The sequence below is a fragment of the Phalangium opilio genome, unplaced genomic scaffold, assembly GCF_054372755.1.
Source record: "Phalangium opilio isolate 3A_F unplaced genomic scaffold, DU_Popi_V2 ptg000017l_1, whole genome shotgun sequence".
Classification (NCBI taxonomy): Eukaryota; Metazoa; Arthropoda; class Arachnida; order Opiliones; family Phalangiidae; genus Phalangium; species Phalangium opilio.
Window position 1 is genome coordinate 8397476 of NW_028324151.1, and position 17307 is coordinate 8414782.

The following is a 17307-nucleotide window of genomic DNA, read 5'->3' on the forward strand; positions in this document are numbered from 1 at the left end:
TGAACCATCTCGGTTCCGACCACACTATATCTTCTTTCCCCTCTACGCGACCAAAATCTCTAGCTCCGACTTAGAGGCTGCGACATGACGCGCGCGAGACATCCAACAACCACCGAGGAAGCGTACCTTTTTTCTATATCCTTAAAGAGAGATCCCCAGTACCGTTTTTCTTTGCCACTCATTTCCGGGACACGATGAAGAAATTTTCGATATTTTACTTTCGCGACGTTTTTCTTTCGACTTACTTGGACTTTGCGAAAATTTTTGTTGGACTTTTTATGTATGTTTTGAGTAGAATTTATAGTTGCACTTTATATTGCGATTCAACGCGAACGGTATATGCATTATTATCGACTTTTACGCGACGTTCTCGCCGCAACAGGTTTGAAGAAAAATCTTTTTATCTCTTGATTTAGAAAAGTTTGTCTCTAGTTTTTCGTCGTAATTTAGTGTTCAATTTAATTATGGTTGATTATCTATGATTAATCTAAAGTTTGTTATTTAAATTTATTCATTAAATCGAATAGTATTTCTTTCTGAAATATGTGATAGGGAAAACGTTTGTTAACTACGCGATTATTTGAATAATCACTTGGCTGTGGTGAACAATAATTTAAGCTCTTAATCTCGCACCACGCCCTATAAGTGAATTAATTAGCAAAACGCTCTAATTGGTAATGGAGAATTCGCATTATGCGCGATTGATGCAACACCATGTTTAAGGTTACCACATTATATGCATACATCGCACGTAAAGCGAATTTTCTCAAATTTTTCTGGTCAATATCTGAAGTTTTCAAAGATGCATATTTTTCAAATGAAAGAGATTTGATGAAAAATATCTTTAAAAAGCATTACGCTTCCACAAAAAATTATAAACCAGTTTTATTTTCACTTAAATTTATTTCAATCGTAGTTAAAAAACGTTTCAAAACACAATTTTATTCAACCATACTTAAAACTAGTAATAGTGAACTATTAAATATAGTTAATATTTGTTAAATAACCTACAATTAACTGCTATTATGATGAAGAACTTGTAGAGTTTCAGAAATATAAATTGAATATATTTTCTTTTTCTATAAGTTATTAAACGTATAAATGGTTTAGAACGCGCTGGTAAATTAATGTCTGAACAAAACCAATCTTAGAAACTGTAGAATTTCAGGAAGATAAATTTAATATATTTCCTTGTTCTAAGTTAGAAAACGTGTAACTGGTATGGAACGCGTTGGTAAATTAATGTCTGAACTAAACCAATCTGAGAAACAGTAGAATTTTAGAAAGATAAATTGAATATATATCCTTGTTCTAAGTTAGAAAACGTATATATCTTATATGGAATACATTGGTAAATGAATGCCTCAACAGCTAACGCATTCTACTACAAATTTTATTGAGAAGCTCAAAAACATTTTCTCAAACTTTAGTTGAAACTATTCTGGTTTCTTTTTACGAAAATCCGTCGTGTGCAACATTTCAGTTTTTCCTTTCACACGCACTATCTAAGAATAAACAGAACGGTTTTCAATTCATGTATTCCCAATTCGCAAACTTAAAAGCCGCCCTGTGAAACGACAAGATAAGTTAAGTTTAGTTTACGCTTTATCTAAGACAGATACCCTCAAGATCTTTTCCAAGCTTTAGAAACTTGGCCGCCCTTAACCTCGCCGGCCGAGTTTCAAAAGATCCTCTTGGCCTCGCCATTGGACCATTTTCACCTCCGGATCAATTTCCTTTTAATTTTATTACTACAAAAGGACCTATAGCTTCAACTCTTAGTGTGTCTTAACTCCAACGGCCGACTAATTTGGCGTTTCAACGGGTCGATCCCCCTTTCTAAGCGAGTTTACTCAATTCTCACTTGAATATGCCCGAGAGGCTATCAATTACATCGGCTATTAAATCAATTTGAAAAGTCCCGAGTTACAAGCGCGCTAAGCCTAACGGTGTTTTTCTCGAGTGAGAATATTTTAACTGTAATTTTATAATTACCGTTCGATGGCTTTCTTTACTGCCTCAATTTATTTCACTTTCTGCAACCCAAAGCTCGAGGGAAGTAGCTAACGGAATTTGCAAAGTCCCTAGTTGCAAATGTGCTAAGCATAACGATGTTTTTATTGTATGAAAATATTTTAACTGTGATTTTAAAATTACAGTACGATGGCCTTCTTTTCCGCCGCAATTTATCCCACTTTCTGCAACTCAAAGCTCGAGGGAAGTAGCTAACGGAATTTGCAAAGTCCCCAGTTGCAAATGCGCTAAGCCTAACGCCGTTTTTCATAAGTGAAAATATTATGACTGTAATTTTATAATACCTTTCGATGGCTTTCTTTTCTACCGCAATTTATTCCACTTTCTGCAACTCAAAGCTCGAGGAAAGTAGCAAACGGAATTTGCAACGTCCCCAGTTGCAAATGCGCTAAGCATAACGACGTTTTTTATGAGTGAAAATATTATGACTGTAATTTTATAATACCTTTCGATGGCTTTCTTTTCTACCTCAATTTATTTCACTTTCTGCAACTCAAACCTCGAGAAAAGTAGCTAAAGGCGTTTCCCATTTACGGCTTTTGAGCCCTCAATCAATTCAGTTCAGTTACTGGCTCTGCTTTCATAACGTTTTCAGTGCTCTTTGCAGCAAAAAAGGAAAACTTCGTAAAATGTTAAGGTTAGATTTAAACGCTTCCTGCACTCGCTTTGAAACTAAACAGATTATCAAACTAATGATACACTAGGCTTCCTTTAATTTTCTAGAGATAGAAGTCCAAGTTTGAATATTAAAACTGACGTGCGTCATGGCCCGAAGAATTAACTCATTCTTGTTAATATTAAATAAATTCCTACATGTAAGGAGCATAGGTTACCTTATAGATAGAGCTATCTGATTGTGCCATCGAAGTCTCGCTTAATCAAACTCGATGGAACCGATTTCAGTGTCTCCTTAATTTCTAGATACCCACTTTATCGCTAACGAACCTCCTACATCTCTCTCCGCTCCTCGTCATTAGAGCACTCCAGTCCTCGTTTGAAATGTGGACCCCCGCATATGCAGAGCCGCTCTATATTATATATGTTTAGCCTTCCATTAGTACCTCAAAGTCGTGTTAAAAGTGGAAGCTAATGCGACCCACATAGAAATATAAGTTGTTCCTTCTAATGCTATATTGTCCTTAACAAAGCTATGTTAAAAATTGTTATTTAGCGTAGTTGAGTCTTTTCACTTCAAACGTATGAAGAACGTTTTCTGATGACGGCCAATCGGAGGTTGCGGATAAAACAAGACTTAATTAACTTTAGTTAAAAATACGTGCAGATTACTAAATTCTGTGTTAACCTTCTAGCCTACTTTGTAGCAAAAATCCCCTTCTAATTTTAGTTTTGAAACTGATACTTAGTTTTCAGATTAGTTAGATTAATACCATTTACAACAGGAGTCCAGGTCACTTGGTACTGCACTTTGTCCCCCAAGTAACTTGACCTCCTGGTGAAAATGATATCAATCCTTCTAGTCTGAAAACTATGCAAGGATCGTGCTTTGCTATTTCAATATTAAACTGTTATTTGTAGTAAAAAATTAGTTTATTCTAAAATTAAATAGCATATTGTAGATATTACCAAAGGTGCCCATCTTAATCGTCGTGAGATGTCCAAGGATGGGTTTAAAAATTAGAATTTTAGTAATATGAATAAATTATTTGTATAAATAATTTTAAATTTAATTAATATGAAGTCAAGAAGTTATTAGTGATAAATTTATAATCCATTTCGTTTTCGTTTATTACTAAAAGCTATACCAACCCTTTTTAAGTGTGAACTCGACCAACTTCCAACTTTGATAGAAAAGACAAAAAAAGACCCAGTGTGGCCGGGGTACTCATATTGGTTTAGTATAAAATTCCCTTCCTATCAGTTTCCCCTCGTTTAAAATTACAAAAGTTTCCTGTATAGACTTTTTTTTCTTGGCTCTTCTACTCAGATTCTCTTCTTCCATCCACAAAACGTTGGTAAGCCTTGGCTTCTTTCAGCACCCTTAAACCCGCCTCCATCTTGCACCCCTCCCCCCTTTTTTTCGTTCGGGTCTAACCGCGACGGTGATATTAATATTGTAAGCCGAGAAATCTTACGCCTAGTTGCCTTCCTTGAAAACTGTATCGAGCCATTTGCATAAGAATATTTTGCGTCTCTCAGTGCATGGGCCTTGGTACGGTTTCGTTTCAACCTAAGAATTTATCAGCATTTTTAAGGAAACCCCTGATTTTTGGCGGAATACGATGCCCATTTCAAGAACGTTACGGTGTATACATCCGGCATGCACCCGCCAACACCTTTCTTTTTATATTATTTTCAGAGAATATGGTCCGTTCGTTTTTGTCTAAAACGGGCCTTGGTTAGAAAGAGGTATTCTAAGGTCTTTGCTTTTGGGTTTTGGAGATCCCCTATGCATTCCCAACAGGTATCTTTTTCAGGATATGTCAATCTTTCAACAAAAAAAAACGAGTCCACAGCTAGAGAGCGTACCCTGAAGTCTTAAAGGTAGGGTGAAAAAGAAAATAAAATATCCAAGAAAGATTCTGAAAATGATTTCAAAATTTAAAATAAAATAAATACTCTAATCAAAGCGAGCGACCGAGGCTTAAGAAAGAGTCTAGTCACAGTCAGATTCCATGGGGAGAGCAATAACCTAGTTACGTGTAACTAATTTACTGTGCCAAGGATACGGTTTTAAACACTACAGACACTTATACTAGTTTTACTTGCCATGGACTTACGTTGTTTTCTGCAAGAACATTTAGAACAGAAATTTAAATTGAGATTTTTGTTGCAAGGACCGTCTTAACAGCATTATGGACACAGAGCTGATAGTACACTAGATTCCATCAAGAAGCAATATCTAGTTTACTAGGGAGAAGGTATAAGATGCCTAAGTATTCGCGCGCCATAGTCCCAGTATCCCTTTCAAATTCAAGGGGGGACGTAAAAGGAGGCCGGGTTATTTCTCCTCTCCTCAGTCGGAATATAAGTAATTTTCGTCATTCGCGTCGCGCTGACGTGAGTTTTCAAGAACCAATGAGATTCTGGTTGTAATTTAGAGGCGGGGATTAACTCCGGACCCACGTTTGGACTGGAGATAATGCTAGAAATGTGGCGAATTTATACCTTCTCAACTAGATATCGCTTCTTGATCCCATATCCAATAAATATGGGTGAAAATCATGGGCCCCTGGTCGTGGGTCCCTTGGACAATTGTCCATTTTGCCCAATAATTAAGACGACAACCATGTGTAGCGATACAAACCAAACTTCTTCAAAGTAAGATTACTTAGAATAGATTTAAGTCATTCGATTTAAATAGTTTAACTTCTGTACTAAAGGAATATTAGGTAATCTTTCCTTGATTACACGTAGCTCGTAATCAGTGTAGGAATGGTAAAAGTGATCAGCCCCTCAACTAATCCCAATTTATCGAGAATGAGACATAATAACTTTACCCTTTTTATTACATCCCTAGTTGACAAATCAGATGTAAATTAATTCACCGGAAGTTAGAGAAACGTACACTATAAATGACTGGAAATAATTTTCTCTAGGCCTAGTACCGGAAGCAGTTTTGGAATCAAAAATCTTTTAAGTTGTATTTTCATCTTTCCTTTAAACATACACACATAGAACCCCTAGCGATCTTACCATACGTTTCTGGGTTGATATTTTTTTTTGCGTTGGCGTGGTGGCGCTAGTATCGCTTACTTCTTTTTTCGGTCAACCATCTGTCTCGCGTCCCACGATCGCCTATCACGGCATCTCTACCATATTCTGGGAAACTTCCTCGCAACCAGATAGGGTCGAGATCACACTATAGGATGTCATTGAACCCATCGTACTCTTATATATGAATTATTTAAATGAAATAGCGGCTTAGTATTGAAGTGTATTTCGTTTAAATGTTTTAGTATCGTGGTACGAACATTACCCGTTATGGTATCAGTGAAGAAAGATCTTTATGGATTTTTTTCTTTCTGTTGAAGCCTACAAGGTAGCTTTTCCTCACTGTAGTTTTTTGGTGTGCAGCGTGAGAAACACTTTTACAGGCGTTGCATAGAAAAGACGTTACAGGTTTTGCCCCTATATGGTAGCTTCTCTTGAATGACTTCGATATTTATTTTAATTTTTATTATAATTATTGATATAAATTAGCCATTAATATATTATTAAAATAAATAGGTATTTAGAATAGATAACATATTTTCACGCAAATTGGAGTTCTAGTTGCTTAGCGTAATCCTGTTTCGTAGCACACCGTAATTTTACAATGGTAAATTACCAATCACCGTTGATATTGATAATAGTATTTTTGGGGCTCTATAAATTAACTAGAAATTTCAATAATTTACCATTTTTAAATTTCAAGCGCATTGTTTTATTGAACAACCGTATCATTTACATAAGCACATCAGTTCAGAATATACAAATTGTCTGAATTTACGTTTGAATTTCTAACCATCCATTACAATAGCAAAATATTTCCGTAATTTTATTATTTATTAAATAATATAAATTAAACATTTATTTTGAAAGATAAATATATTTTTGCTTTAACTAAACTAAGGTTTAATATCCGAACTACATTTCCGGCCCCCCTTTTGCAATGTTGTAGTTCAGGCAGCTGGTTAGAATTAGTCTGAATCAGAAGTTGAAACTTGTCACAGAATTTAAATGAATTCCACTATACGGAGAAATAGGTCGAGTTGCTTGAAGAGCTAAGAAAACCGAAACAAATAGCACTTGACTATGACCGAGGCTTAAGAATACCAAGCAAATATCTCTTGACTATGACCGAGGCTTAAGAATGACAAGCAAATATCACTTGACTATGACCGAGGCTTAAGAATACGAAACAAATATCACTTGACTATGACCGAGGCTTAAGAAAATCAAACAAATATCACTTGGCTATGACCGAGGCTTAAGAATACGAAACAAATATCACTTGACTATGACTGAGGCTTAAGAATACGAAACAAATATCACTTGACTATGACCGAGGCTTAAGAAAACAGTTGTATATGACGTATACACTTTTGCGTCAGTGGGAACACGACTGGTCGCGTTGGCTGGCGCAATTTGGTAGGCATCCAAGGTTTCCTTAATGAAAACGGACTGCCACATAGTGGCTCATCTCTTTCACTCGCTCTATATCTCTCCTCTCCATGCAGCTCGTCTTGTATATTATATATATATAGCCCCTCACTTTTGCACCAAGCAATACGAGAGCAGTGGCGGTTTTCTGTTCAGTTTGGGTACTCTGTGCGGGGCCTACTTTTATCACGTGTATTTAGGCCTGGCGAGTCATTACGCCCCTGACAACCCATCCCGCCGCTTTTATGAACATTTCCATGCATAGATACTTATATAACTTCAATTCTAGGCTGCCAGTTTCCTGGAAAACGTTATCGTAGCCTCCTTTTCTATAGTCTCTAGATAGGTTTAAAATGATGGGGACTTACCAGAGGAGACACTATATTAGGGATCGTGCCTAAAGATTCTAGAAAGTTAAAAGATTTGTTAAAGATTTCAAAGTTAAAAGATTTGTTAAAGATTTCAAAGTTTGCATCAAGTTTAAAGTATAAAGTTTTTCGAGCCTGTTTAGATCTGAATAGATTTTCCATTTGTTGTCGCTTCTCACCGTTCTGGTTATATTGAAGTTTACAGTAAGGGAAAAATAGACACATATACATGTTGCGCCAAGAACCCAATAGAGTCTGAGAATGAATACAAAGATAGAATTGATGTTTAGTGCCGTTATGTCACGTTTTTCTCCCACTATTCCTGGTTTTCTCAGATCACTGAGAGCAGTGCAAAATGTATGAGGCTATTTTAATTTAAGCAAGATACGTTCTCATGCATTAAATGGGTTCTTGAATGCATTGAGTATTCTTTATCCCTATGTGTTCTCTATCCTTTTTAAAGTGACACTGACATACCAGAAAAAGTATGAAAGTAAATGGCATTTGGAATTGCTTTTTCAGTTCGTGAGATTTTTATCTTTATTACCAAGTTTTATCAGGAATGTATATAACCACTAGAAATCATTGTGCACCCATATCTATGCGGGTTTTGTGGGCCTGGCTTGAGAACTTACTATCCGTCACGCCTCATAATGTTGACGTCTTTCTAACTGTAAATTCATTAATTGGTAGCAACGAGCAGTGAAATAGATTATTCGCGAGGTAATATTCGTTTTATTTAATAATTAGTCTAGCACTTCAAACAAAATTGGCCTAAATATGATGAGAAAATGGCTATGAAATTATTCCTAGTAAGTGTATGTATTCCTGGTTTTATCATAAATGTTCTTTATACTATAACAACGCAATAAATTTTGAAATAATTATAATCTCTCCTAGGCTAATTTCAAATAAATTTAAATTATATAAATTTAGTAGGAAATTATGTTATTTACACTTCTCAAAATTTAAACTTTACGTCTGCATTAGGAAAGATATTGAGATTGTGTAAAATAATGCATATGATTTTGAAAATTATATAAAAAAAAGTTGACAAACTTCTCGCGTATGTCAGATCTGTCACCATTGCGTAATTTGATGTCCATTTTATCAATCCTAAATTTTTTAATATTCTAACTTTAATATTAAAATTTAAAAGACGTATAGGTAATCAAATAGTCAAAAACTAATCACGTGAAAAAATGAAAATAGTACAGATATAGTTTGATCGCTGTCCCCTAGACTGTATATACATTCGCCATCACTAATTGAAATTCCTAAATTGATCTTCGAAATGAAATCTTTCAAAACGCATTAAAGGGAAATTCTGAAAAAGAGAGATGAGGAAAGATAATCAAATTGGTATTTTTTGTTCAGGGGGAAAAAAGAAGCGACTCTTTTAAGCCGCTGAAACGTAGAGTGGGGTATAAGCACTAGCTGTCCGGATCGACTAATTAAAATTGACTGCTCCGGAGAACTGACTCAAAAATGCTCTAACCTTTGGTTTGGTTTAAGCTTGAACGAGAAGTATTTTCAAAAAGGTAATAAGTAATGCCATACTCACGAGGGTTTATAAGTTCGGCTGTATGATTCTCTCTGCACAATTATATAGGTCTAGTTTCTGCCAGGGTTTTTGAAAGAACAGGTTGACGAACTCGTTTATTTTAACTTGGAGCAAGATAGTTTGATTCTAGAGTAGCAAACTCTAAAGCGTTAAAACGAGAGGCACTTACCCATAGTACCCTATTTTTTACTTGGGCGTAAACATGCTTTAGGTGCCACCTGGTATAGCAACAAGAACCTCTATTTACACATGTGCTTTTGCTGATAATTTCCAGCGAGAGGTGGCAGCACTTAATGACTTAATTATGCCTTTTGTATACGTCAGACCTAAAGTCAGATATACACGTTTAAAGATAAACAATATATAAGGAAATAGACCACTAGGTGATCACGTAAAAGAAGCTGACTAGTTTTAGGCCTGACGTATACAACTTTTGTTGCATATGTCACTCTTAAAGTCAGATAAAAAGTTTAATGATAAACTATAGATAGGGAAATAGACCACTAGCTGATATCTCAATATCGAACAATGCCCAACCATGAAAAACATGCTGGAACTTCAAAAACAGCGCATTGGGCTTACCGTTGATTACCAATCAGTCAGGACTTATTTAGGTCAAGTTTACATGACGAAATTATGAAGTTGTTGCATAATTTTAAAGTATGAGGTTACAAAACTGAGCTTCGTATCTATTAAATCAGGGATAGATTTAATTTTTGAAGAAGGAATGGAGAACAGAGTAATCTGGGCGCGCCTCAAAGTCCCGGACCCCCTTCCACGGGACGCGGAAAGGTATGAAAGAAGAGGTGGGTTATAGCGACAGAGGTAAAGAGGAATAACGTATTTTTGCCATCCCCATCAGCAACGTCATCAAAAAGTAGTTTAAATGAGCCAATAAAATAATTTAAACTTTTCGTTACGTGTTGGAGGGAGGGGCTCTATACTGGGCTACGAGTCGGACTGAAGTAAATATTAACCGTTCTCCATTCCTACTTCTAAAATTAAATCTATCCCTGATTCAAAGTTTCTCCTTTAGTTGTAAATTATTGCTTCATGCCTTAGTTCATTATCACTGCTGCCACCTTGCTATGACTTTTATCAACCTACGACTCTAAAAACCTGTTTAAAATAACCAAATGGAATTTGACATGAATGGTATAGTTACTTCAGTGAGGAGGGATTCTTCTTTTTGCGGGAAAATAGCCACTCGATATAGGATGACGTTTATAGCAAGGGTCAAACTTGAAGGAGTAGGTGCATGGGTACTGAGTTATACCTTAGTTGGGTAGAACGGACTACCACTTTTCTCTTCCACGCTCCAAATTACCTTTAAAAGCGTCAGAGTTGATTTCATTAGCTTTTAGGAAAAGTATAAGAAGCCCGCCCAAAAGTTACGTTGACCTCTTATATATACTGACCATCAGCGGAAGGCCAAGTTCAATAAACTTCTATGTGGAGTTTATAAGATAGTGTTTTCCACTGTACATGACTAAATATTTTATACAGTTAAAGAGAATGCTCGTGCAGTAGTTGAATCTCTGAATGAATTAACTTGGAAACATTTCCTTTTTTATCTTTAGTTGTTTCAGCAAGCTAAAGATCACGGTTCTACAAATTATACCTGAAAAGAACGACCTTTTTCTAAATGTAGAAGGTAAAACATTAAAATAAATAAATAAGTGATCTCTTATTACGAAATAATTAGCATTTAATTAGTCTTAAAAACGAGAACTATTGTGCCACCAATGGTTTTTTTGGCGTCTGCTAGCCAGAACCTCTAACCCCTTCGGAATTGGTTGAACCAATCATGTGAGGGTTCAGGCTAACAGACACGTCTAAACATGGCGAGGCAGTAGTCTATGTTTTTAAGATTAATTATTTTAAAATAAGAGACCATTTATTATTATTATTTTTTAATATTTTCCCTTCTATTTTAAGGTATAATGTTATTATGCTTAAACCTTCCTTTAAATTGACTTAGTATAATCTGTGTACACGGCTGTACGTTTCACTGTACTAAGGGCATACGCCTAATCTTTAATAGTACTAGAATGATTACTCATAATCCGTAATCGGTGTTGAGAGGTTTTAAGTGTCCAATAATAACTCTGCTCTTTCTAAGGTTACCAACCTCATTACAATTTAAATTTGAAACCTGAATCTTCATTGGGAAATTCCGAGCTTCCTCGTTTCTGCTAATTCCAAAAAAAAAAGACACTGGAATTAAAAATTAAAAAAGGAAAGATAAAAATAATATGAGATTTGAGCTTAATAATTCTGCACACAACCCTTTAAGCTCAAAATTATACCATTCCTTAACTATATCTTAACCAAACACATGATCCGTATTGCAATAATAATAATAATAATAATATAGTTAGGTATTGGCTTACACTTACGTAGTCCTTATAACTGTGCCTCCAGGGGGCAGGGGGTTATACTCTATTAAGTATCGAATTCCTAATGAATTTTCCAAATGGTTAAATCTCGAAATCTTGTGCCGGGTCATTGCCTCTATTAAATTATATTGTAGGTCGCGTCCGCCGCTATGTTGACTCTTTAGAGAATATCTCCTCCCCCCTCTGAACTACCTCCGCTTTTAGTCCAACAATTTCATCTCAGTGTAACCCCAGTGTAAGTAAGACGATACACTAGGAAGGCCCATGTTCCTTCCTATACATATGTGTGTGTGTAGGTAGGTATTAGGTAGGAAGGTAAAACGTATTAAATTCCAATCTTCAAGAGTTCAATCGAAGTAGATTAAACCTAAACGCAAGAAGTTATTTCTGTTCTTTCTTTCCTCAACGATAGCTTTAATGGGGTAATTCCTTAGCTAAAAGCTTAATTACACTGTTCGCATGTATCAACGACTATGTAAAAAATTCGCGGGTTTAGTTTTAAATTTTTCTATTTCGTCGGGCAGTGTCGAGATGGCACCAACTCGTTAGCGACTTTTCTTTTGCGTTAGCACACTCGGTCGTGCCTTGCTAATGCGTGATTGAGTGAGCCATGCATTAGCAGACGATTTATGAGAAGTTTGAGGATTTTTGGCACACTCTCGGCGGTATTGTCATTTTGTATTCGGCAATTTTAGTTTTCTCAAGTCTTGGTTTGCGACTCGTTTAAACTCGTGAACAGGTATATGAACTTACCAACGAAACCGAAACGAAATTAACAAAGGCGACCGTCGGGAACGTAAGATTTAACTCTAGTCTGAATTGACCTTGTGTGTTAGTTCGCGCATGGTTCGCGCTTCTACGAGATCAAGACTCAAGAGGTAAGCGATACATTTTAAGCCTTGCACGAAAAGTAATCATTTTAATTATTGTGCGCTTGATAACAAAGTATTTTAAGAATTACTTTTTATGATTTTAATTTATTTAAAACTCGATCAAAGGCCTAGACACGAGGCTCAGTTTCGGGTTTAGTTTAAAAGTATTTGGGAACTTACTGTTAATCTACTTTAAGAAAAGAGGGGGGGGGGAGAGAATGTAAACTCTTCTGCCAATTTCAGACTGGCTTCGTGACCTGGCGGGGGAGATACAGAATTATACAGTAATCATTTTTCTCTTAACCTTTTTTTGACCTTTGACCCTCGGGCGAGTCTCGATACTCTTACTTAGGTTTTGACCTCCCACTGGAGGAGTTTGGTAGACGTACGGGCTATATCCTTATTTGATCATTTTCTTCCGTTGGCCCCGGGGCTCTTGGGCGGTGGCCGCTCCTCGGTATAGAAAGTTGGTTGAATCTAAGGACGAACGATCTTGGCTTGATTGTATAAAAGCCAGTGCCCAGAGGTCACTATAATATTGATTGTGCTTGACCCGTCCGCCACGAAACTGTCCACCGAGTGAGTCTCCCTCTTTTTTTTTCTCCCTCTCCCCAGTCTTCCTCCTCTTCTGACTGACCATCCACTACTACCCACATTCGTTCGTCTATATGTTTGGTATCGGTTTGCAGTCCAGGTTTCTTTGTAGCTCTTCCTAATTGCTACGGATACCGATAGATGTCCCTTTAGGCGGTAATGGAAGAGTTTAGTCCAAGGATTCCAAGAATATTAATAACTGATCAGGGAAGAATGGGTTACAGTTAATACTTTTTATGTTGAGTATATTAAATGATACAATTAATTGCTAGACATTTTTTCCACAAAACCTTGTTCACAAACTCTTTTCTCTATCAAAAATATAAAATAATGTGCATTGACACTTAAATGATATGTCGGCTTTAGTGGCACCCCTAACATTCTGGGCCTTCTGGCGGATCCTTTACACACAAATTTTACCTTGCCAAAGGCAGGAGGCAATCAGAACTCGTCCATGAGGCCGAAGCTAAAACTAATCTTAGAGAGCATGTCAATTCCACCCCTCGTTTATAGGATCATCTAGTGGCATTTGTTAAACTAAACCACAGCCTAGACTCCCTTTAATTATATATTGTAACTACTTCAATTTTAGCACGTAATCGAACTTGCAAAGTTGTACTTTGAACTGTAAAATCTCTTACCGATCGCTGGCTTGGGAATGAAGCATAAATATATAAGATACTTTGAGGCTATTCGAGATCTGAGGCATGAATAAGGATAGCTTAGGATCATGGCACCATCTAATGCTAGGGGTTTTTTTTTTTTTTTTTTTGAGGATATAAATGAAGGGTATGTTCATTCCGTCACGATACACCTGTAGCTAAAAAACAACTTCCACATTAGCGTGTTTCGAAACGTTGCGTAGGGTATGCTTTTTCCACGTGAATAGCGTCGCTAGATGTCAAACGCATACACTACACAACTATTAAAAATGCTCTAATGTGTGGTAAGCTTGATCCGTAGTTGGAGAAAGTTGCAGTGAACTTGATCAGAATTCGAGAATTCGCTGTTAAGTCGTCAGTTTGTTTTGTTTCATAAAAGCAAACTGCCGTTTGTTGACAAATCTTATTAAAAAAACGTGGATAATGTGCGCAAACGTTGCAGGCTGTAAATTGTTCATGAGTATAGGTTGAAACAAGTAGTAATCAGTTCATGTACCTCAAAACGAAGTTATTAGTCAAATTTTGCCTCGCTACAATGGCGACGGTTCATTACTGTATCGACTGTGTAAATTCATCGTATGCTTGTATTATTTAGCTATATCGAGGCAGGGAGTATAGGATGGTCAACCACACATGCTTGTACCAAAGCCAGTCTCATCTGATCAATAGTATTCTCGTATTTATTGAAGGGATGTGTATCGTACTATAGGCTGCAGCAGTTGCTTTAATAGCGGAACGTGACGAAGAAGGTTGCGGTGGATACGCTCTCGGGTGCTTCTTTCGCCGATATAATATATGGCCATGGTCACTGCTTTTGTGGTTATTCTTTCTAATTTAGTGTTATTAGAGCATAAGCAGGGGTTTTCGAAAAGCTGGTTGAAGGCCCGTAGTTGAAGATTTAGTTAGTTCGCGTTTATTCGGTAAGAAATATTATATATATACAGGGTGTTTCTTATAAGTCTGCCATGAATTAAGGGGGATGTTCTTTGGGAGATTTTGAGTCGTGACTGTAACTTCTATGACATTTTGCCGTCCGAGCCACTGTTTTCGAGTTATGATTTGAGTATTTTACCGATGACCCCCTTCGATTTAATTAAGAAACTGATTTAGACAATGATTTCTAATTGAATTAAGGGCATCCCTAAAGCACTCAAATCACCCTTACAAAAACATTCTATAGACATTTATTTAGAGTAGCTATATAAAATATCTATAGCGTATTTTTTAGAATTTTTATCGAACACATCAATAGAATGTCTTTAGCAAATGGGTCATTTTTATAAAGAATTATTTTAGATTATTTTTAGAAATTCCTTTAGATTCTATAGATTGGATTCTAGGTTTTGTTTAAAAAGTTTCTAGGTTTTGTTTAAAAAGTTTCTAGGTTTTGTTTAAAAAGTTTCTAGGTTTTGTTTAAAAAGTTTCTAGGTTTTGTTTAAAAAGTTTCTAGGTTTTGTTTAAAAAGTTTCTAGGTTTTGTTTAAAAAGTTTCTAGGTTTTGTTTAAAAAGTTTCTAGGTTGTGTTTAAAAAGTTTCTAGGTTGTGTTTAAAAAGTTTCTAGGTTGTGTTTAAAAAGTTTCTAGGTTGTGTTTAAAAGGTTTGTAGGTTTATTTTAAGAAGTTTCTGGGTTTATTTTAAAACGTTTCTAGGTTGTGTTTAAAAAGTTTCCTGAATTTGAAATAAATTTTCATTTATCTTTAAATTAATATAAAAAACCATCACATGTTTAAAAATGCTAGGTACCCGTTTATTTTGAAATAAAACTACATTTTATCTTCAAGTAACCATATATTTAGTATTTATCTCCTTTACTTTGTTTGACAATGAATCCATAATTTCTCTTTTCGTCGCAGTGGGATATCTTTTCATTGTATATCCTAAAAAATATTTAGGGTGATCCTGATCAGGCTCAATGTAAATAAAAAACTTTAGACGGAAATAGTCACCACAAAGAGAGTGAGATCAGGCTAATTGTAAATAAAAACTACAGACTGAAATAATCACAACAGAGGAAGAGAATCAGGAGATTAACACATATATACCATATGGCCATTGCTCTCGAGATTCCGTTCAAAGTTTTAAAGTTATATACAAATTTTTGTATTTTCATTAATTTTAGATTAGAACCAACAGCCTTTAAACTTACCAATAATTGCTTCTAATTTGATTTTATCCAGACCTGGCTTTGGTGCTTTCCCTTTATGGGCGTTACTTTGCCGCCCAGTTAGTGACTTCCCTATCAAGTCCTCTGTTGTAAATAAGTGCATAAGGAGGGATCTGGCTAGAACTGTTGGCCCAGTAGAAGTTCTTAACATCATGGATAATATACCTTTACTAACGTTTACAAGGTTTCCAATTGAAACCATAACCTGAAACAATATTTTTTTTTGTTGACATCTATCATAATATCAATCAGACGCTAAAGATTTCTTACATTTTGAGCATCATCTGAATTTTTTGGTCGAGATGTAGGAGATGAACTTGTGGAGATGGTATCATCCAAAGCAGATACATTGCCAGCCGTAACTGATGATTGAAAAGTATTCTCGTTACTTGAGATAATTTCCCTGGCAGATTCGACTAATGTTCTTAATTCGGAGAGCAGTGTTTTCCCCTCTACATAAAATAAATGATATATTTATAAGTTAATAAGCCAAAAATTAAAAGAACTCTTTAAATGATCGATAGTAATTATTCAAACCTTTCATTCTTTCAACTTTTTCCAAATTACTTGAATTTTCCCTTTTCAACAATTTGTATTTTTTTTTCAAAGTTTGATATTTATTACATTTGCAAGGCATTGGGCTTAATGGTTTAGTTAAAGAGTCAGAATTTAACTCTGAGGAGCTAGTGTTCAATACTTGTTGCATCAATAATGTTTGTTGATCTTCTTTAACTCTCTTCCTCTATAATCAAGAATAATTGTTAGTTTTATGCTTAAAATTCAGGCCAAATTTGTTACCTCATTCTTGCTAATGCCAGCTGTTTCAGTCGAAATACTAATTGATGGTCGGTCATCACTAAGCCTCCTCAAATTGCTGTTAGCAATTTCAGTCCTTTTAGCTTCCATATCGGAAAACTTACCTAATTAAAAAGAATTAAAGACCTGATGAGGGTTCATTTTTAGACTTCTAGGATTAAAGGGCGATACTCGATAAGGATATTTGTTTACAAAATTTCCGGGTTTTGATAACAGTAAAGAAACTGATTTATTTATCATTAAAAATCCAATGGCCTACCATGGGCTAGCAAAAGTCCCGTAGCTAAAGGTTTTCCATCACTCCAATTAATATCCAACTCCTGCCCAATAAATTTATCAGGGTTTTCCAAGACATTTCTTTTCATTATGCGATTATGTTTTAACATATCTTCTACATTTAAAACATCCCACATATCATCGTCTTTCCATTTTACAACAAAGTAAACAGTTTTAGCCTTGGCCATTGTGTGTTAATCTAAAAGACAAAATCATAAGTGCAAACGTAGGCAATTTGAATTTCTAATAAATAATTAGTGAACATTTGTACGTAACTTACCTAAATAAATTTTGCAATAAGAAATTCTTGTAGTTAAGCACTTAAATTCAACTTCGAAATAGCATAAATTCTAAAGTTCAATATGCGTCGGACACGTAGTTTCGGGATTCCCGTACAAGAGAAAAAGCGGGAAAAGTTAATAATACGGCACAGCCAGATATATAGAGATCCAGCGT

At 35.6% G+C, this 17307-nt stretch overlaps 2 protein-coding genes across 5 annotated transcripts in view; one reads left to right on the forward strand and one right to left on the reverse strand.

Annotated features, from left to right (window-relative positions):
• Positions 1-17307, forward strand: part of IA-2 (tyrosine phosphatase IA-2) — a 410032-nt gene that overhangs the window by 260687 nt on the left and 132038 nt on the right. The window lies entirely within an intron of this gene.
• On the reverse strand, positions 15317-17277 carry LOC149702918 (uncharacterized). 3 transcript variants are annotated; one of them, XM_089866816.1, is made up of 8 exons: positions 17132-17277; positions 16835-17050; positions 16558-16679; positions 16297-16501; positions 16030-16211; positions 15925-15964; positions 15742-15843; positions 15317-15472 (listed from the first exon to the last, which is right to left on the reverse strand). In XM_089866816.1, exons 2-8 carry the CDS (start codon positions 17037-17039, stop codon positions 15372-15374), a joined length of 957 nt encoding a protein of 318 aa, XP_089722942.1. In that variant the 5' UTR covers positions 17040-17050; positions 17132-17277; the 3' UTR covers positions 15317-15371. The 3 variants fall into 3 exon arrangements, 2 of the variants coding, with proteins under 2 accessions (XP_089722942.1, XP_089722941.1); XR_016381884.1 differs by having other exon boundaries at positions 15542-15964; positions 17132-17274; XM_089866815.1 differs by having other exon boundaries at positions 15742-15964; positions 17132-17274.

Coding starts and splice junctions, on each gene's coding strand:
- LOC149702918 (XM_089866815.1), bottom strand. CDS start 17,039: ATGGCCAAGGCTAAAACTGTTTACTTTGTTGTAAAATGGAAAGACGAT. Junction 16,502..16,557: donor CTGGCATTAGCAAGAATGAG/GTAACAAATTTG, acceptor TCTTGATTATAG/AGGAAGAGAGTTAAAGAAGA. Junction 15,473..15,741: donor CAAATTAGAAGCAATTATTG/GTAAGTTTAAAG, acceptor AATATTTTTTAG/GATATACAATGAAAAGATAT.